The sequence below is a fragment of the Nannospalax galili genome, unplaced genomic scaffold, assembly GCF_000622305.1.
Source record: "Nannospalax galili isolate Female #2095 unplaced genomic scaffold, S.galili_v1.0 scaffold806, whole genome shotgun sequence".
Lineage (NCBI taxonomy): Eukaryota > Metazoa > Chordata > Mammalia > Rodentia > Spalacidae > Nannospalax > Nannospalax galili.
Genome location: NW_008355419.1, coordinates 57,808 through 77,308, shown reverse-complemented (window position 1 = coordinate 77,308; position 19,501 = coordinate 57,808). Strand labels below are relative to the sequence as shown.

Below are 19,501 nucleotides of genomic sequence, written 5' to 3'. Positions count from 1 at the left end.
CTACTCAGCTGTCTTGACCTATGCTTACCTGCTTGCTGTTCTTCTGGTCCTTGAAGCTAGAAGACCTAAACTTCCCAGAGATCAAAAGGCGGAAAATGGAAGACAGAAAGGATGAAGACAGGAAGGAATTTAAAGACCTGTTTGAGTTGGACAGTGATGAAGAAGAGGACAGTACAGATGTCTCAGAGAAAGGTAGGGCCTGGGCTGCCTCAGCAGTGCTCCTGGGATGGGTGAGTATTTGGTTCAGAGCCCAGGGTTGGGGGTTCCGTGTCTGGCTGGAGAGCAGACCTGTTTCGTGTACCATTCTTACTGGCTCCTTCCTGTTTGAGCTGGGGTATAGGGCTGGTCAACCCTGCTGGGCCAGGTGTATGTGTGTACATGCATGTGGTTCTTGGTCTGTAGGGGTACCTAGGCTCCTGAGAGCTCAGCAGGGAGTGAAAGAAGAGGAGGAGGAGGAAGAGGATGAGAATGAGGGTACCAGTGATTCAGAGGGTGAGTGGTTCCTGTTGTGAAATAGACTGGCCCTGGAATTCATCTGTTGAGGCCATGTGAAGGTGGCTCTGACTCAGGCTTGTGCCCCTCCCTGGGGTGCTAGGCCAGCTGTTCTCTTCTTGTGCATGGACTCTGACAGCCAGCTATAGCACACTGATAAATTAATTAGTACTGTGATTAATTAGTGATGAGTAACTTCTAAGGCTGGCTTCTTTATGATACAGCAGCATTTATGTAGTTTCTTCTCTTCCTACAGATGGAAGCACAGGCACAGGGATGGGGCTGGACCCTGGTGAACTGTGGCAACTGGCCCAGGGACCACAGGATGAGCTGGAGGATCTGCAGCTCTCTGAGGAGGACTGAGGGCTTCCTGCTGGGTCCTGGAAGCCTTGAGGCCAACATCTGTGTAGCAAGAGGGCAGTAGACAGTGGACAGGGCTTTATTGTTACTGCACAACAGACCAAGTGTACCCAGAACTGTCTGACCTGGGAAGGGAACTGACTCTGTAGAGCCTACTGTTGACCCAGCAGGAGGCTGACCCTGACCTGCTGAGCAGTCCTGGTTTAGAGGAGAGCAGCTTCATGGCCTCTCCACCTCCTTTGTCTTTGGTTAACCCTAGTTCTTTGTAAACTCATTCCTTTCCTTGTAAGTCACGCATTTTTCTTTTTTAAAAATATTCTTGGTGTTTTTGCATCTAAAACCAAAGGGGGGAAAAAAACCTGGGGATATGGGCAGTCTTATGAGTAACAGGGAGTATGGTAGTTGCCTGCTAGTTCAGCAGAGTCTGGGAGGGATCTGCGGCCTCTGGGAGCAAAGTGAAGGGGCCTGTCCCATTCTCCTGCTTGGGTGAGACTTGGCCTGTAGTTGGGTGGGCCTTCCCATAGCAGGAGGTGGTGGTTGCTGGGGACAGGGGTTGCTGTCCTGTGCTGAGCTCAGGGGTCCGCAGGCTTGGTGGCTGCAACGGCAGGGCCACAGGAAAGCTGGCCATGTAGAAGACGTGGCCTAGGCGCTTGGCCACCTACAAAGAGATCAAGCTGGGTGAACACCTGCCCAGATAAAGGAGCCTGGGAAGACCATCCCAGGCACAGAGAGCCCTTATGTCCTCCCTAGATTGGTGGGAACACTGGTTATACTCACTTGTGCCCTGATCTTGAGGGCAGGTCCCAGCTTCAGCCCCATGGTGTTCAGCAAGTGCTCCTCTGTCAGCAGAGGCAAAGTCTCTCCATCTATTCCTTGTTCTCGGAATACCTGGGAGCAAGGTGGGCCCATAGAATAGAGTTGTGTGTTTTGCAGGGGGAAAAAAAAAAAAAAATCTACCAAAGGAAAATCCCTTTATGTTGGGTGTGGAGACTGAGATGTTGCCCAGGACTGGCCTTCCCAGACTAGCCCCAGGGACCTGGAGTTCCCCTCACCCTGGCATACTCGCCACAGCCAGACAGGCCCCCTATGAAGCTGCAGACATCATCCACTGTCCACTTGCTGACCTCCTCAGGGGCTGTGTTCTCCCCATCATTGGTGAGTCCCCCCATGGTGCCTAAGGATGTGAAAGATGTCACTACTGCTTAGGCGCTTTACCACACTGTCCCCCCTCCCCAATGTGCTGACTTTGCTCTTAAAAGCTTAAAGCCCTTGGATCAATGACTAAAGGATTTTACTCTCCATCATCTCCCCTACCCCCATTGTTGGTTGGCTAGACTGGGTCTCCAAACCTACTTCAAGAGACTGTCTGTGGTGCCCACCTGTGTGGAAGTAGGGGCTGACATAGGGGAAGCCCAGAGGCAGTGGAGGGGTCAGTGTGGACCCGGGGAGAAGCCCCTTTCCTTCTGTTCTGGTCTCTCTTGCAGGGATTTGGCTACGAGTAGAGGCCCTGCCTCCAGCAGCTGCTAACTCAGGGTCCTCTCCATCTGAATCTTTGGAGGGCTCCTCCTCAGAGCCATCTTGAGCCCAGAGGCCAGCCCCTGCCTTCGGTGGTGGGTCGTTGGGCTGTGCTGAAGCAGAACCAAGGCTCCCTGTCTGGGGTGCACTGCGGGTGGGTTCCTGGGGCAGGGTGGGGGGCCCGGGGCCTGGGGGGCCCTGGGTAGGCAGGGCCAGCAGTGATGCAGTGCTGTGTTTCAAAACTAGCAAGGGCCCACGACGCTGCAGCTCATCGCTGCCTTCGGGGGCACGCAAGGCCACCTCTGGCGCCAGTAGCTGCGGGCGGCGAGTGTTGTCCAGCTCTTTCTGCCGAAGCAGCTCTGCAGACATCTCCAGCCTAGACCAGGAGGGCAGACAGTAGGGTCAGCTGTAGTGCGTGTGCCACTACTCCCGACAGCCCCCAAGGCGCTTACCGAGCCAGGCTCTGCTTCCGAAAAACCTCCTGCTGCCGAGCAAACATCTCAGTCTGAGTCGGGGCCAGGTAGCTGTAACCTGAGGGGAAAGGGACAGGGCCCCTCTGCACTACCTCTTTCTTCACCAAAAGGGGCATCTATGGGGACAGCCTTGGCAATGCTCCCAGCACATCAAGGGTCTACGCACTGGCTTACTACTCACCTGGAGTCTGACATAGGGCTGAGGGCACGCCCAAATAGGGAGGCCTGAGATGGGAGCCCAGGGCGATGTGGGGGGCATTCTGCGGCGACAGCAAAGGGGGCGGCTGCGACAACTCCCTGTGGACAAAATAATGAACACATGCCCAGTTCTCTTCACGCTCCCCTCTTTCCCATAACCGCCTCTGTGTACACCCCCTGCAGTCGCCGCTAATTGTCGACCCCGCAGGCGGTCGATGAGTTCCTGTTATGGCTTCGGGTCGTGCAGTGCCCGGGTCCCGGCCCGGCGGCGCCAATTAATCTTCCCGGCGGCGCGGAGGCGCTGACCCTGCAGGCCCGCGGCGGCTGCAGCGGCAATTACTGCGGGGTGTGCTGCCCGGCCTCATCCAGAGCCATCCCACGTGGAGGGGCGGGGGGTGCGGGGGTGCGTAATTAGCCACAATCCGGAGGCGGCGGCAGCTGCAGATGCCTGGCGGGTGTGGGGTGGTGTGTTAGGGGCCGTCCAGCCTAGACACCTGCCCAGCGCCCGCCCGCTGCATAGATAGTCTGTGCTGCGAACAGCTCGGGTGTCTGGACTGGAGTCACAGCCCAGGCCCTCTTTGCTCTCCAACTCCGAGTGCTCTGGACCACCCACTTCGGGTGGAACTTCCAGACCATGTGCAGTTTCCTCTCCACCTTGGGATCCCTCACACACAGTTACCTCCACCACCTGTGAAGGGAGCAAAGCCCGCAGCTGTTTGAGGGCACTTCTAGACGGGTCCCCTGTTGCTCAAGAAGGAAACTGGAATGGCCCTTGGCATTCCTGCCAGGGGTTGGTGGGCAACCCTGTAAGCTCTGTCCCAGAAATGTTTTCCTGGGCTTTTGCTTAGTACAGGGGTGTCAGGAGACTCCTGTTAGCTCACCCAGAGCAGCGTGCTTAGCATTATCCAGGCGTGCAGTACTTACAGGTCTGTGATGGGGAAAGTCAGGGGAAGGTCCAAGATGTGGGCTTGGCCTGCCTCTCAGGCAACAAGTACTGAGAATATGGGGTACCTTGCTGAAACACCACTACCTCAGTACCTTTCTGAGAAGGATGGGGTAGCAGCCAGAAGTGTGCTCTCCCGGTGCTGAACTAGGCCTTGCTTCCTTTGATGACCTGATGTGGATGAGGGAAGTTGGACTTGCAAGCCAGCAGGGCTCCTCAAAGTTGCAGCTGCTACTTCCTGCTGGACCCTTAGGAGATCTGGGGAGGGGGACAACAGCGGTGATCTAGAGGCTGAGCTCCCTATCCTGGTGAGCTCAAGAACAGGGTGAAGGGAGACTTTCACATGTCCAGAGCCCTGCTCTTGGTCACTGGGGCTAGAGGAGGATTGGTCATAGGGCATGGGAGACAGGCTGCAACAGGACATGAAGGATGCTGCAGGGCAAGTGAACTTGGAAAGGAATATGAGGTCAGTAACCAAAATGAGCTGGGAGGGAAATTGGTTGTATTTTGAATGATAGTGCTAATGTGATAGAAGCTAGAACCTTCACAAAGATGGGCTGTGCAAAGGTCAGAGTATATGGATAGGTACAGAGCTGCTGCTGGAGGTCAGTGGGACAAGAGACCACAAGTTGGGAGGGGACTGCAAACTGAGGGCTGCCCATCTAGTTGGGCGGCAAGAAAATTTGAGATTGATACCTAGGAAGAACTTGTCACTCCCACAAACAATACAATGCACACATGGCCATGAGAGAAGATGCCATCACCTAGCAGTGACACATGGTCACAGTCCAGCATGGTCACATTAGGACCTATTCTGAGACTATGTACCCCTCATTGCACCTGGGTGCAGGCCTCATAGTTTCCTCAAGCTCCTCTAGCTCAAGCTCTACTTCTCTGCCACTCTACGTAGTGCTGCCTGTTTATAAATTAATTACCTGAAAAGTGGAGGTGGGTCTGCCCAGGGCCCAGAGCCAGCCTGCAGCTGGCTGCCCAACTGTATAGATTCCAGCAAGACCTGCACTCTTGCTCTCTCAGGCATGCTCTGTGCAGCGGTGATTGACAACCTGCTCTGCTGTGCATCCCTCACCCTCCCAACCCTACTCCTCAAACAGGCTAGCATAACTGGCCCCAGGCAGGGCAGGGAAAGCAATTAAAAAGGAAGATTTTTAAATTATTAACATTTGGTGAATTATTCAGGCTCTTGGTGCCTGAGCTGCCCTGGGGGACAGTGCCTTCTCCAAGGAGGGGAAATCCTGCCCCCTTACCTGAGTTCCCAGCCACTTCTGCTAGAAAAGGCAAGATTCCCCAGCTCAGCAGCTGGACAGGGTATCTGACTATGCTTAGGTGGTAAGGGTAGTGCCTTAGGATGGTCTTCTCTTAAGCAACCTGAGACTCTGGTGACCATAATCACCTGCAACCTAATGCTGCCTTTCTGTGCTGCTTGCTACAACCACTCCAATCCTTTGTGGGGATCTGACAGAATCACAACATGTGCACAGATTTATGTTACTGCACTGACTGCTCTAGGAGTGAGGACCTGGTATAGGTCACAGAGCCAACATCTCCTGGATGGAGGGCAGGCGGGCAAGCCCCTATCTCCTACCTTCACTTGACTTCTCCCCTCCCATCCAGGGATAAGTAGTCGAGGACTGAAAACAAAACCTTGATGAGGCATCTAGGCCTCACTGCTATCCAAAAAGGTTGGGGGGGCCCTCTAATATATCTAATACCGGTCTTGGTATTGGCCTCTGAACACACAAGTCTACTTCTGGGAGTAGGCCTAGTACATAGGAGGCGGTAACAGAGGGTACATCGAAGGTGGGAATAACTAAGGGGCACATACCATGGCTGGGGATACCAAGGTGGTGGAAATGTTGACTTTCCTCAAAGGGACTAGCCTCACTCAGGGCTGACATGAGCCGGCGGTAGTGGTCCTCAGGAGCCATGGTAGACCCCAGTCCTGGAAGCAGCAGAGTCTCTGTGTTGGGAAGAACACATGGTGAGGACTTCTTTTTCAGACAGTACCAAGGGAAAAGGAAAAGCCCCCTCTCCTTAGGGTCCCCATCCAAGGTCTGAGGGCCCCTTCAGGACTCAGGGACTGAGTTGCTCCTTTTTCCACTGATCTGCGTCCCATTCCTGGGTCAGGCTCCCACCTTGTGGGGACTCACTTCGGGCCTTCTTCTCTGAAGAGCAGTCATTGGCGATGTAGGAGGAACAGCCCAGCCTCTTGCCCAACAGGTCACCTGTAGAGGATGCAGTGAGTCCCACCCAGTGCATCAGGGCTTGGAAGAGAGGGACGCAGGGAAGGCCATCTCTCCTAACCCTAACCCTAACCCTTAGCTCAGCTTGGAACACCAGTCACCGCCATGCTTTTCCTGGCAGTCAAGACCTTGCCTAGCTTAGGGACTCAGGCCAAAGGACATCATGACAGGTAGAAGTGAAGCAGAGCAAGGACACAAGGCAGCCCTGGGCATGTGACAGAAGTAATGGGAAATTCACATCTGTATCCCCAGAGGTACTTGCTACCCCCACCAGGCAGTCTGTTTTCTCTTGCAAGTCCATGTGCTTACCTAGCCCCTTCTGGGGAACTGAGTGGCCCATCTTTGCCTCCTGGGATAGAATTGGTCACTGTGCAAGTGTGGGAGAGGCAGGTCCAGAAGATACACCTCACATTCCAACCTATTTCATTCTGGGTCTTCCAGGTCCTGACATCAGAGGCTCAGTTTCTCCCCAAGTAACCTCTTCTCTGCTGCACTTGTGACACAGAAAGGAAGGCCTTGCCTTTCTCCTTGGCAGTATCTGCCCATCTGTGCAGCCAGGCTCCGGGCTCTTGAGGGCACTCCTGAGCAGCTTATCCTACAGTGCACAGCCTATATGTACTATGCTAGCATCTGGCTTGCTCAGCCCCTGCCCCTGCTTCCCAGGGTTCCCTGTAGGACCCACAGATCATACTCTCACATGCTAAACTTCAGGCATTAGTTGGCCTAATTCCAGACCAGCCTGAGTACCCTCCTGGGTGCTTGCCCAGCTTCGTCCTGGGCCCCTAACCAGAAGCTAGGGTCTTTGCTGAATAGCCCTGTGCCATTGTGGCTTCAGGCTAGAAACTGTTGCTTCTGCCTTCCTCATCCTCCAGTTGAGGGGTGGTAGTGTGGAGGAGCTTACTCCTGGATGATCTAAACTCTCCATGATGCCCCAGCAAGTGGTGCTTCCATATCTGTGCCCATCCTCCCCCAAAGTCCTGCCACACTAGAGCTGAATTCCTTTTCCTTAGTCCCTAATCTGTCATTTTTATCAGGCTGGGGAAGTGCGGCAGCAAGAATGCCGATCAATCTCCACATTACAGCTGACAGAATGGTGCTAATAACTTATTGATCTCAGCCACCTCACTGCCACTGGTCTAGCTGGCCAGCTCAGCCTCTGCCCCAAGGAGAGGGATAGTACCCACTGTCTGGACAATGGTTCTTCTCAGTAACGGATCAGGGCAAATGGACCCAGCAGACAGATGAAGGGCATCTGACTGCAGTTGGGGTCACTAATAGCATATCAGAGACCAGTGGGCAAGAGAGGCAGCAGCTGAGCTAGGCAGGGAGGAGGGTCTCTCAGGACTGTGTGGCCTGGTCTCACTCCATACCTTCTCACACAACCCCTTTAGGGCAAGGCAAGGGCTCTTTTCACAGCAGTGTGCCTTCACTATAACAGTGGCCACTCTCCACCCCACCTGTGTGCGTGTGCGTGTGCGTGTGTGTATTATGTCTTTCTATTATTGTGTGTTATATCTTTCTATTATTGCAGTTTGGGTAACAGCCTGGAAGAGGTGATCATAGGGTAGTGTTACCTCACATAAGACCCAGTCCTATCTGATTCATGTGGCCACACTCACTCACTCCTGGATACATGAAGGTGCTGGCAATAGGAGGCAAACAGTATACCCAGAGGCAGACCACAAAGTCACAAAACCTGCTCCGAGCCCCATAGTTCTCTCAGGTCCAGAGAGTGGTGACACAGTTGGAGTGACCCCCTATAAGAACTGAGAGAAAGCCCACAGGGAAGAGGGATAAGACACTAAGGGAATGCATATGTGAAACCTGAACACAGTACACGCTCCCACTGTTGTGCACAGTATGAACCCTTGCATGCAGTGCAAAGAGAAGAGTGGCCAGTCAGGTGACCAGGCACCACAGAGGGACACATATTTATGTGTAGTACACAGATATTTTGACAAGCAGCATGATGGCCCTGGCTCGGAGGAAGTGCACACAGCCTGTGTATTAGTAAGCATACCTGAGCACACATATACACATATACTTGTGTACTTAAGGAGATCTCCATGTGCAGGGGCAGGGGAGGGCCTGTGGGCTCAGAACATCTCAATCATTGCAGGACTCCCTTGGTTCCACCCAATCGATAGGGCAATTAGATTTTATCAGCTGCTTATTCAGCCGCCTCCACCAGGCTGGGCCTCCACCAGTCCTATAGCTGGTCTAGAAGCAACTCCCTACCCGGACACAAAGACTTCCAGGCACAGGGGACTCTGATAAGGGTGCCCAGAGTAGCAGACCACACCTAACTAGGCTTCCCAAGTACTGAAGCCACCACCAGAAGCACACCTACCTAGGGGCCCCTGATAGAAAGGCCCCCTCAAGGCCCCTGAAGCTCAGGTGTACACCCACTTCAGCCTCATGGCCTGTTCCTTTGCAGAGTACCATGATCTCCAGGCTGCCTCTCCTGAGCTCCTGTGATCTCCAGGAAGGAGTCAGCTTTCTTGGAGGTCCTGGGAGCTTCAGTATCCTTTGCCCACCCTGCTAGGTTCAGGACCACAGGAAGGCAGCAGGACCAGGGTTGTGAATGCTCCCTGGATAGGAGGAGTGAGAAGGTTTCTGCAGATATGAGTCTTTCTGCCATGGGCATTTCTGAGTTTAGGAGAGGCTTACATGGTGTGTGCCCCTTTGAGGAAAGGGGGTGGGTCTCAGCCTCTTTAAGCCCACTCCAGCAGCAGGCACAGTAGAGTAGCCTCTGTTGCAGCCTGTCTGCTGGGATGGCTGGAATTAACACAATTACCATCAAATGTAGCCCCAGGGGAAAGCCAGTTTCACACTTCCCCTTCACTCTGCTGGCCTCTCTGGCTGCCAGCCAAGGTGTTCAAGGCCCAGAGCTGCTGAGCAGAGACTTGGGAAGGACAAGCTGGTCGGTCTGGGTGACTGTGGTCCTGTAGCCCCACTCCACCCTGGGGATCCCCACATGCTCCTCACCTGTAGGACCAAGGCCAATCTCCACGTTGCCTCTCTGGAAGTCACAATGGCTTGGATGCTCAGGCATAACGAGGTGGCGACTTCGATGTAAGCTGGATATAAGGGTGGGGAGGTTGTTGTCCTGGCTACAGTAGAGCAAGACAGGGCAGGCCATGAACTGTCACATGGGCTGGGAGTCTGGCACACAGAGTGTGAGCATGGGAGTGCAAGACTCAGGGACTGTGCGTAGAGTATGTGAAGCCAGGTGCATACCTCTATGTGAAGCCAGTGACACCACACACATGCACCCTCCACTAAGCAGACCAAAATGAAGCAGGGACCTGTCACTTAGCCCCCACTGCAGCTCTGGGACAGCTCCTCCACTATTCTTTGCAGAAAGAATAGTGTTGTGCCCTGTTCTCTGCCTTGGAGGGCAGCCAGATGTCCTGTCTCCTACAAGACAGGCCTAGAGAGGACAAGCTGATACATACATGCTGCCAGCTTCTCAGCAAGAGCATTATAAACACTCCCCAGCTCCTAGTTACTTCAAATAAGGAAAGTGAAGTTCTGACCACAACTCTGTAGTTGACAAGACTCATACTCATTACCAGAGTGCCAGCAGGCATAGGGGACACGCCACTCATGGGTGGGCCAGGGACTTGCAGTCAGACCCTTTGGGCTTGGTCTAGCACCCACTTAACTCTTTGTTCTCTGTTTTTCCCTTCTGCTCAGTCAACTGAATCCTCATTCTCAAAGCCCCAAAGAGGAGTTCTGTAAGCACCCCCACAACAGTAGAGAAAGGAATAACAGGAAACCCAAGCCAAGACAGGGCAGGAGCTCAGCGCCCTGCACATGCCCTCCCAGGGCCCACCTTTGGCAGAGTGACCTCAGTGGCTCCAACCCTGGCAGAGCCTTCACGCAGTGACCTAGGGAAACCGACCCTGAACCTCATTAAATAGCTCCCAAACCCTGGTCAGGGTGGCTAGAGCTGGGCTAATCCAGAGCTGGCCCCTAAGCAGATCAGTTTCATCAGCAGATACCCCAGGGGGCCCTAGCAGGCCCAGATGTGGTATACTCTCCACCCCAGTGCAGACCCAGAGGGCAGGTGGGGGTGTAAGTACTTTATAGGATTAAATGGCAAGAGGCTCATCTCCTGCGTCTTCATTGACATGAGGGTGTCAGAGAGAATTGCTGTCCTCAGCATGAAGAGGTTATAGGCTGGCCAGGCACAGGCTGCTGCAGCTGCAGAGTGGCTCCCCACGGGGACCCCCTTCTTGTTGGGGGGCGAGCCAGCTTTTAGAGACTCCAGCAAGAGGACAGAAAGTCTGCTCTCTGAACCCACCTGGCCCTCTAAAGGAGGAAGACGGCCCCTGTCTGGATCTGTGTCTGGAATAGCCCTGATGACAGCCATCAGGATCACTGGACATTGGGGGCATGACCCTGTGGAGGCGAAACCTGGTGGGAACAGGGCTTGAATTCGGCTTCTCTTAGGAGTTCACTCTGTGTGCCCAAAGGTGACCCAGGCCTGAAAAGCCTGTTCCCACTTGGTCATTCACTGAACAAATTATGCTGGTTTTATGCAGATCTGAAAAAACACTTCACACATACCTGACTGAAAAAAAAAGCTTGAAGAATATCACAGCATGAGGTTCTTGAAGCCAAAAATCACCCCCTGCACCCCATTGCATCCCATTGTACCACACCACACACTAGGGACCAAGTCCTGGAGGGTCTCAGGGAGCTGTGGCATTGGGGAGAAGCTGGAGGGCAGGAAAAAGCTAGACTGCTGCAGGGGCTGGCTATGAGGAGGCCAGAAGGAGAAAGGGATTTGCCCAGAATACTTGCAAGGAGGAGGGCACCCTGTTCTGTGATTATCATGTAATCCAGACTTGTCCCCCTCCTTATCAATTTAGGGGTCCTGGGGGCCAGGGACTGTGTTACCTTGGGTTTCATAGGCAGAAGTGGGGGGGGGCTATGGATCTCTGCTTGTTCTAAGCAGGTAGGTGGTTCACTGTAGGGTTAGCCAGAGGACCAGAGACAGATGGACAGATGAATGGGTGGAAACAGGTGAACAGACAAGAGGAGAGTGACAGACAGACATAGATACATAGGAGACTGGATATAGAAGAATGGGTACGTGGGCCAACAAGACAGAATAAAGAGCCAGGTGGGAATAATACAAGGCACCTGGCCCTGACCACCTACAGCACTTCCTTCCAGATACTGGGCCCCTCAATAGGTGAGCAGAAGGTTGTCAGTCTTCCTAGGAAGGCAGTCTTCCTCTCCTTTTGGTAGAATCCTGGCTCTTGGAACTAAGGAGCTATTGGCCCAGGCCTGGCTCCATGGAGGGGTACCAGGCTACAGCTGTTGGCAATGTGACAGAACTGTGTAGGTACGCCTCCACCAAGGCCTGGTGAATGTGAAGAGGGGCCACAGGATGGGGATCTTCTCCTAGAGGGGAGGGACAGCTGCCAGCTTCCCTATCAGCCTTTGCTGACAAATTTATCTAGTAGTGTATAAAGTAAAAGGCTCATAAAATGTCATCCATGTTCATGATGGTTCATAAAAATGATCAGTTGCGCTGGCAATTCTAAAATGAGGTGGAAATAAGTTTAAAGATGTTTTTATTGTAGTTCACCTCCAGGATGCAGGTGTTCTCAGTCATATAAATAACACCACATCTGGCAAGAAGCCAGGATAGACTCATTCCCAAGTAAGGCTGGCCTAGGGGCTTGCCTCTCACAGCTCTGGCTACAGGAGGTTAGTCCCTTCCTGAAGCTACAACTTACTATCAGACTCCTCCTGAAGTACTCCCCTGGAAGCCATGAGTAAGACTGGACCCTACTACCCAGAAGCCACAGCTGGGCTATGCTCACAGACTGACTATCCATGCACTTAATAATAGGAACCTAGGCCTTCCCAACACTCCAGCCTCCTTGTCTGGGGTCTTCATTTTTATCTCCTTGCTACATCCTACATTTGTAGCCTCCTTACTGCTTCCATAGCCTGAGTCCATATGGTTCCAGGCAAACTACTGACCTGCCAGGCAGAGGTTTCTCCAGAAGAATCTTTTCAAAACACATAACGGTCACTTCCACGATGAAGAACTTTCTGTGGTTCCTCTTGTCTTGAGGACAAAATCCAACAGAGGTTCAGCATCTAAGGCTCAGACCTTTGGCCTCCAACTGCTCTAGACCCGCCTCTTATACCCTCTTCCCTCATTCCAGTACAGCGCTGCAGACCTTTTCCCCAATGAACTCTTATACGCCCTTCAAGGCACCACTCATATATCACCTTTCTCACCTCTTGGTGCATCTCTGGGACGGTAGGGGCCTCATCCATTGCAGTCTCATCTTTGAGCAGATGGATGCAAATGGAAAGTCTCTTCAGGGATAGCATATACTCTGGTTCCAGGGGTGTTCTTCCTAGAATTGTTGACTGTGCTGCCACTGAGGCCTAGCACAAGCCTATACTTAGCCAAGATGGGATTCTGCCACCCACCTCCCAGGTTGGGCAAGAAGCCAGCGTAGGAACCTGGTGGATGCTCAGCTCACATTAGCTCACACTGACCAGAGTAATGGACAATACAGGAGACCATAGGCAGAGGAGGGATGAAAGGCAGGCAACCTGAGAACTTACAAGCAGGCCCAGGGGAAGCAAAACAATAAGCTCCCTGCTGCTAGTGCTGTGTGGGCAGAAGCCTCACAAGCTGGGACTCCTACCTGCAGGAAGTTTCTCTGAAGGAGATGTTCACATCCCAGTGGGTGTGGACTCTGAAAAGGGAGAAGCAGGGGGTCAGTATGACTCTAGGACCATACCTGGACAGAAGGGTGTGCAAGCACCCAAGTCAAGTGCCCTGTAGGACCAACCAGTGGTTGAGGGGCAGTGCCCCATACTAATTTCAATATGTTACAGCTTCCACTGGCCAGATTAGAGTCATTTTTGGCCTTACCAGAAATGAATAGGGACAACTTCACTTCGTGTACCCAGAGGAGATTTACCGCATGGGAGAGGGGTGTCTTGAAGTTTCATCATTTCATGTTTATTATACTAAAACCAAATTCCTAGTTGCTAGAGCTGCTTCAGCCAGTGTGGGACCACATCATGGAGAAGGCTCATAGCAGCCACCAGAAGAGGACTTGGAGCATCAGTCCAGGTAGATGCAGCCCCTAGATCCTGCTGACACCAATCCCCACCCCAAAAGTGACCTCTGCACAGAGGTAAGACACTAGGATGACATGTTAGTAAAGGTTCCTTCCTGTGCTGCCTCCCACAGTGTTTGCAGAAGACCCCCAACTTTGATGCAGCACCCAAGGGGAGCTTCCTGGCTTTGCCATGGAATAAGTACCTTCTCTTCATGATATGGATGTATGGATCATCCTCCTGCTTTAAGCCTGACTGCTGCCCACAGGCTGGGCCACTTCCGTCACTGTCACCATCACTAGCTGAGAAACTGGGAGTCCTTTCTTTCTTTAGAGCATGTGTAGGGGGCAAAGTAACTGTCCTCTTGTCTGCTAGTCGCCCCCGGTTCTAGAAAGGTGGAAAGAGAAGGGTTAGGCTAGACCAGGCCTTCAGCCTCCAGGGCCTGGATCAAGTTACAGAGGCCCATTGCTGCAGACTGGTCCACAGAGGGCTGGTGGTATGGTTCCTACTCAGCTCTGTAGACTTAGCTTGAATGACGACTCCCCATGTATGGTAAGCTGCACCTTTCTCATTCTAGAGGATGCCCCCAATCCCAGTTCCCTTCTTAGGTTCTGGAATTTTCTGGGATCTGTATGAAGTCTGGGGCAGGATTCTTGTCCCATTCTCTATCCATTCCCAAATAGAAACATCAATGAGCAGTCAATCCCTTCCCCCTTTCTTCTTTTTGTAGTGCTGAGCATGCTAGGCAAGTGCTCTGCCATGGAGCTAGAACCCCTGCCTCCTTTTTCTATTTTGTTAGTGCCATGTACAGTCCAACTCAGAGAGAGAGAGAGAGAGTCTGAGGTTAGGGCCTGGGACTTGAAGGAACTTGCTGACTGCCTGGGCTGCTGGTCTCTTGCAAACTGCAAGCCTGGTATTCATAGATCCCTTGAAGAGGACAGACCCTTTGTCTCATGGGCCCCGATTGTTAGATGTTTTTCTTAAAGACTCTTTGTTCTCTCCTCTGCATCCATGGTATAAGTATGAAGAGCCATGGGTGCCTTGAGCTGGGGTCTCTGCACATGGGCATGCACACAGCACAGGCATATGTGCTAGTGAACACATACTAAGCACTGTACAGAGCAGCCTAAGAATGTGTGCCTCAGCCCCAACCTCAGGCCTTTCTCTGCTCTTCCTATATCTTCAGGTATCTCTCCTTTCAGGGGAAAGAAGGAAACCATTGGTTATTTTCTAGTGGGTGGGAAGGTTTTTTTTCTTATTTAATAATAGGCTGCTGGCTCAGAGCAGAACAGGCCTTAACAGCATTCAATTCTGACTCCTCTATCCAGTCTCCAGGATCTCCTCTGATATGATATCCCCATTCCTTGCCATTGTCAGAAGGCAGGGTCTTCACCACACCCATGAGCTCAGGGCTTCACAGCCTTCCTTGGGAAGAAGGAGACAGGAGGAGCCTGCCTTCAAGTCATACAGGACCTATTTGGGCTGCAGTCCCAAAGTCATGTTCTCCAAGACAGAGGTATCTCTTTAGACATAGAATGACGATCACTTCCAGACATATGGCTTGGTCTGAATGGTGCTGCCCTTTGGCATCTAGGAGCCATAGTCTATGCTGCATCTTCCCTCAGGAATTTGCTGGGGCTGACTTTGGGATACTTTCCAGAGTGGGTGACATAGACCCTGCAGTACCTGGCCAGTGGGATGGATCACTATGGTCTGAGGGCTGGCCTCAGGACAAAAGAGTCTCTTCTGTGGTCTGTTTTTATATCTACCTGGCTTTAACTGTACTATTCTAGGGACAGCAGAGGTCAGATGAGGCTGCAGGGAGGAAAGGCACTCCACAACCCAAAGAAGTCAGCCATCTTGGGGTTGACCCCACAGATACTCTACCTACCAGACTTGTGCCCTAGGCCTCTACCAGTCAACAGACTTGGAGAATCATTTTTATGCGCTTCTGCTTATCTGGAATGTGCTTTTCCCTTTCCCAGCCTGCCAGAATCCAAGTGTCAGGACCTTGGGGGGCTCCATATCCTTCCCTCTTCTTTCTGTCTCTCATAAGATGGGGAAGAAGGGGGCATGAGGGCCATGAGACTGCTGCTTGGAAAGGGGCCAGAATCAGTTGACTGTTTCCAGGCTCAGCTCCATGACACATGGAGCTGGATGCTAGAAATGGACCTACTGGCCTCTGACACACTCTGAGGGCACCAGGAGGTGGATCTTGGGTGGTATCTGGAGAATGACCCATGAGGAAGGGCACTGAGGACCCAGATAGCCATCCTGATCCTACCTAAGGGCTGGAACTATAGATTCTCTTATATACTGGAAATGTCAGTAAGCTCCACTGCTCAACAGATCTGAAAACTTAGCTCCCTAACCAAGAGTTGGCCCTCTTCATACAGTGGGAGGGGGGTGCCATTGTGTGAACCGTGTGCATAACATATTCTACTATCCATGACAATAATACACACTTATGGCCCTGGTTATCAGGGTAAAGGAGACAGTCTAGGTGTGAGAAAGGTGGGTCTCTGCTAAGGAGGGACCCAGGTTCAGGAGAGGCAGGCTCAGTTCTGAGTTGTCTCTCATGCATGGTAGGGACTGGGAGAACCAGATAAGCAGCAGCCTCACTCCTCTTTTAGCTGCAGATTTTCTACTTGAGGTGAGGGGGCACCTGGTCACTTATTCCTCCATATTGTGGGGTGCTCATTAGGCGGCAGTTTGTGAGCACCTCCCATTCAAACAGAAAATAGCCTATAAGCCTAGTGATGACCGCTCTACAGCACCAGCTGCTTGCAGAGTCACAGAAGTGGAGAAATTGTGACCTCTGGCCCCAGCAGCTGGTGATGTCCATCCACATCTGCCTGTGGTGCTCTCATGCATCCTGTTGTGTGAACCTAATGGGTGTGGTAGCCTGAAGCTGTTGGTCTGTTAGATTTGGCGGAGTAGGCATGTGGCTCCCCTTTTCCTGCCCTCCCATACACGAGTCTGGGGTTTCCCAGCCTACCCCTCAAGGTCCACAAGGAACCCACAAAGATACCCTACCACTAGCCCAAAGACTAAGCTTAAGGTGGCCACCTGGGTCCTATCTGGCACCACTGCCTCTCTTTGCCCCTGCAGAGAGGATGCTGGGCTAAGCCAGGAGCAGCAGCCCTAGTCCAGCACCAAAGCCCTTATTGCCCTCCCTTGGGGGCTCTAACTTAGTTCCTCTTGTGAGGTAATTTCCTTTTCAGATGAATACCTCAAATCCTCCTTGCCTTGAGGGAATGAATGTCTCTTGCTCTCTAGGTCATCAACACTTTGTCTACCTTTGGAGGGAATTACCAACCAGTTCCCAATTTCAGTTCACTAGATACCTATCTATACTGCAAAGATCCTGCCCTCATCAGGCTTTGCCATCAGAACACTTGGACATCTAGGCTCTTGCTAGGCAGGATTCCAATTCTCAGCACCCCATAGAAACAGATCACTCACACACAAGCCCAGGACCACCCTAGATCACAATTCAAGTCAGTCAGCACTGTCATGCCTCAGAATGAGCTCAACCCCAGAAACAGTATCTCTTTTAGATGGGCCAAAGGATTTGGTGACTTCTAGAGGTGGGCCAAGGGAGTCCCCAAGCCCAAGTTGAATGACATCCAGAAACAAGGTCACGAACCCTGGGCTGTTCCCAAGATTTGAGTAGAAACAGTCCAAGGATGGAGGCCAGAGAACACGCAGGACTCACCTTGTATTCAACCCAGGAGGGACTCCAACACCTGGGATTCTTTCCCTTTTGAGACAGGGTCTTCCTGTGGCCCCAGCTGGCCTGGCACTCCCTATGTAGACCAGGCTGGCCTTGATCTCACAGAAATCCACCTGCCTCTGCCTCCCAAGTTCTGGGACTAAAGGCAAGTGCCACCACACCCAGCTGACCATTTGCTTTTTTGAGACTCCTCCAGTATACCTGCAGGGCTGAGGTTAGGACTCCCACTCCCAGACAACACAGCCACCAACTCTGCAGCAGAAGCCTAGCACCCCGCCCCCCCCTCCCCCCAGCTTATCTCCTGTCTCACCACAGGCGAGGATATTCTACAGCCTGGACAGTCGCAGATCGGGGGGTGTACTTGCAGGATCCCCTTGGACATAAGCGTCTTCAGACTTTTCCCTGCCAGGATACCAAGCAGAACCCGTGAGGGAGAGGCCAAGCGCAGGTAGCATCAACATGTTCTTCAGGGGTAGTCAGCAGCAGGGTCCGCCCCCTCCTCCTCCCTGCACGAAATTTACAACGATCCCCCACACCCGCGTGTGTTCAACTTCCCATCTGGAGGCCTGTCCTACCCAGAGCGGCCGCTGCTGGGATCTGCAGGGGTTTTGAAACGCAAATCCAGAGCGAGTGCCTTCCCCTGGCGGAAGTCCTCCTCCCCGCCCTGGGCACCCCTCCTCCAGCGCTCCACCCTCTCCAAGCGGGTCTCAAAGGGACCCGTGGCATGGGCTAGGTAGGCTGAGCCCCGGATCAGGTGAGAGGTGCCCAGGGGACCTGGCCAACGCTTGCTCCCCACCTCGGAAGAGGGAGGTCATGAGGGGTGTGAATCACCACACTAAATTCAGCGCCTCCTGGTCCCTAACTTTCTAACTCCCTACACAGCGCCAGCCTGTCTAACCCCGCTCAAGAGCCCCTTCCACATCGCATTTTTGGACCCACAGTCAAAACAGGCTGTGCCTGGCAGTATAAGGCCACCGTGGTTGGGCTCCGCGGCCCCCACCTGCCCACGCAGCCTACACCGGCGCGCACTCGTACCCTTGCCGCACGTGCGCCCTCCACTCCTGCGGGGAACCGCTGGCTCCGCGCCTGTGGAGAGGAGGCGTCCCTCCCAGCTGGCCTCTCCCGAGTTCCCGGGCTGAGGGGACCTCTGCTGCGTTCACTAGGTCGCCCGTGCGTGGGTGGGTGAACGGGCGGGGGTGGGGAGAGAAGGGTATCCCCCGCTGCAGCCCTGGAGCTGCAGCGCCCCCTCTGGGCTGACACTAGGCGTCCCAGGTGGCAGAGTGTGGAGCCTGGGGAACCGAAGGAGAGGGACGGCGGCGGCCGCACCTTTGTGGCGGATGCTGCGCTTCCAGTCCTTGGCCGTCTCGCGGCCGCTGACGAACTGGAACTCGTTGGGCGTGAGCCACTCGCCGCGGTGGCGGATGGACGGGCCTTTGCTGCCCTGGCAGAGTTTGCGCACATAGAGCAGCGCACGGTTGGTGCCGCACTCCACCTCGATGCACGGTTCACCGTTGTCTAGCAGCGGCTGGAAATCTGGTGCTACGGCCGCGGTGGTTGAGAAGCGCTCGAAGGCCAGTGGGTCGCCGGGCAAGTAGAGGTGAGGTGCAGACTGGTGCAGGCTAAGGTAGGCGCGCGGGGGGCGTAGTACAGGCGCCAGCAGTGGCTCGTAGCCCAGGGCTGAGGCGGGCAGTGAGGCGGCAGGGGGCAGAGCTGCTGCGGCGGGCAGTGGCGCCAGGTAGCCAGGCAGTGGTGGTAGCGGCAATGCGGCCAGGGTCGGGTGGAAGGTGGCAAGGGCCATGGCCAGGTCCTCGCGTCTCGGGAGTTCCTTTTTCACGGACGGCATGGCACGCAGATGAGGGCTTCCGTCGCCGGCTCAATTTATTCTTTCTGCGGTTGGAGTTGGGTCTTGGGCTGGAGGCCCCGGAAGAACTTGGCCACGCACCCTCTCGATCGGCTAGTGTGCCCCGGTGCTTGCAGCGGCCGCTGTAGCTGTGCTGCACGCGGGGCCCCCCGGTACAGTTGCCCCGCCAGTTAGCAGAGTCTCGACGGCCTCAGGCATGGTGCTGCTGAACTGCCTTAGATCCTGGATCACCTAGCCTTGCACAGCAGCTCCAGGGCCCTGGATCTCCTCAGAGCGTGAGGAGTTCAACTGCACTCGCCCCGGGGGACCGGGGGACCGTCAGTGTCTCAAGCGCTGGCCAGAGATGGGACTGAGTGGGACAGTGAGGAGTTGTGGAGTCACCAGCCCTTCTCCCCGTCCTTCCTGGGGTTCTAAGCCGCAGCTCGGGCCTGCCTTGCTGCGTCACCGCGTTCACCCGAGTGCTCCTGCCCACCCGGGCGGAGACTTGGAAGACTTGCCGCCGCCGCCGCCGCCGCCGCCGCCGCCGCCGCCGCCGCCGCCTCCACCACCACC

At 54.0% G+C, this 19,501-nt stretch overlaps 2 protein-coding genes across 12 annotated transcripts in view; one reads left to right on the top strand and one right to left on the bottom strand.

Moving 5' to 3' along the window:
- Noc2l (NOC2 like nucleolar associated transcriptional repressor) overlaps positions 1-1,158 on the top strand; it is an 11,507-nt gene extending 10,349 nt beyond the window's left edge. For both annotated transcript variants that reach the window (XM_008852544.3, XM_008852543.3), the window contains exons 17-19: positions 57-192; positions 403-492; positions 749-1,158. In XM_008852544.3, coding sequence (XP_008850766.1) covers positions 57-192; positions 403-492; positions 749-855 — 333 coding nt within the window. In that variant the 3' untranslated portion in view covers positions 856-1,158. The remainder of the gene's footprint in view (positions 1-56; positions 193-402; positions 493-748) is intronic.
- On the bottom strand, positions 916-19,501 carry Samd11 (sterile alpha motif domain containing 11). Of its 10 annotated transcripts, none has more exons than XM_008852546.3 (14): positions 18,415-19,499; positions 17,399-17,490; positions 13,558-13,739; positions 12,932-12,982; positions 9,231-9,355; positions 6,150-6,224; positions 5,825-5,959; positions 4,077-4,239; positions 3,022-3,137; positions 2,820-2,898; positions 2,232-2,743; positions 1,905-2,026; positions 1,630-1,740; positions 916-1,510 (listed from the first exon to the last, which is right to left on the bottom strand). In XM_008852546.3, the coding sequence occupies exons 1-14, from the start codon at positions 18,929-18,931 to the stop codon at positions 1,262-1,264; spliced, it is 2,529 nt and encodes an 842-aa protein (XP_008850768.2). In that variant the 5' UTR covers positions 18,932-19,499; the 3' UTR covers positions 916-1,261. The 10 variants fall into 10 exon arrangements, with proteins under 10 accessions (XP_008850768.2, XP_017658547.1, XP_017658548.1 ...); XM_017803058.2 differs by having other exon boundaries at positions 6,135-6,224; positions 18,415-19,498; XM_017803059.2 differs by having other exon boundaries at positions 6,135-6,224; positions 9,231-9,322; positions 18,415-19,498.

Bases quoted from the DNA above. Each gene is read 5' to 3' on its own strand.
- Samd11 (XM_017803058.2), bottom strand. From the start codon at position 18,931: ATGCCGTCCGTGAAAAAGGAACTCCCGAGACGCGAGGACCTGGCCATG. The intron at 17,491-18,414 runs GTGCGGCCGCCG...GTATCCTGGCAG, and splicing joins GCGCAGCATCCGCCACAAAG to GGAAAAGTCTGAAGACGCTT. The intron at 9,356-12,931 runs GTAGGAGTCCCA...GCTCTACTGTAG, and splicing joins TTCAGAGAAACTTCCTGCAG to CCAGGACAACAACCTCCCCA.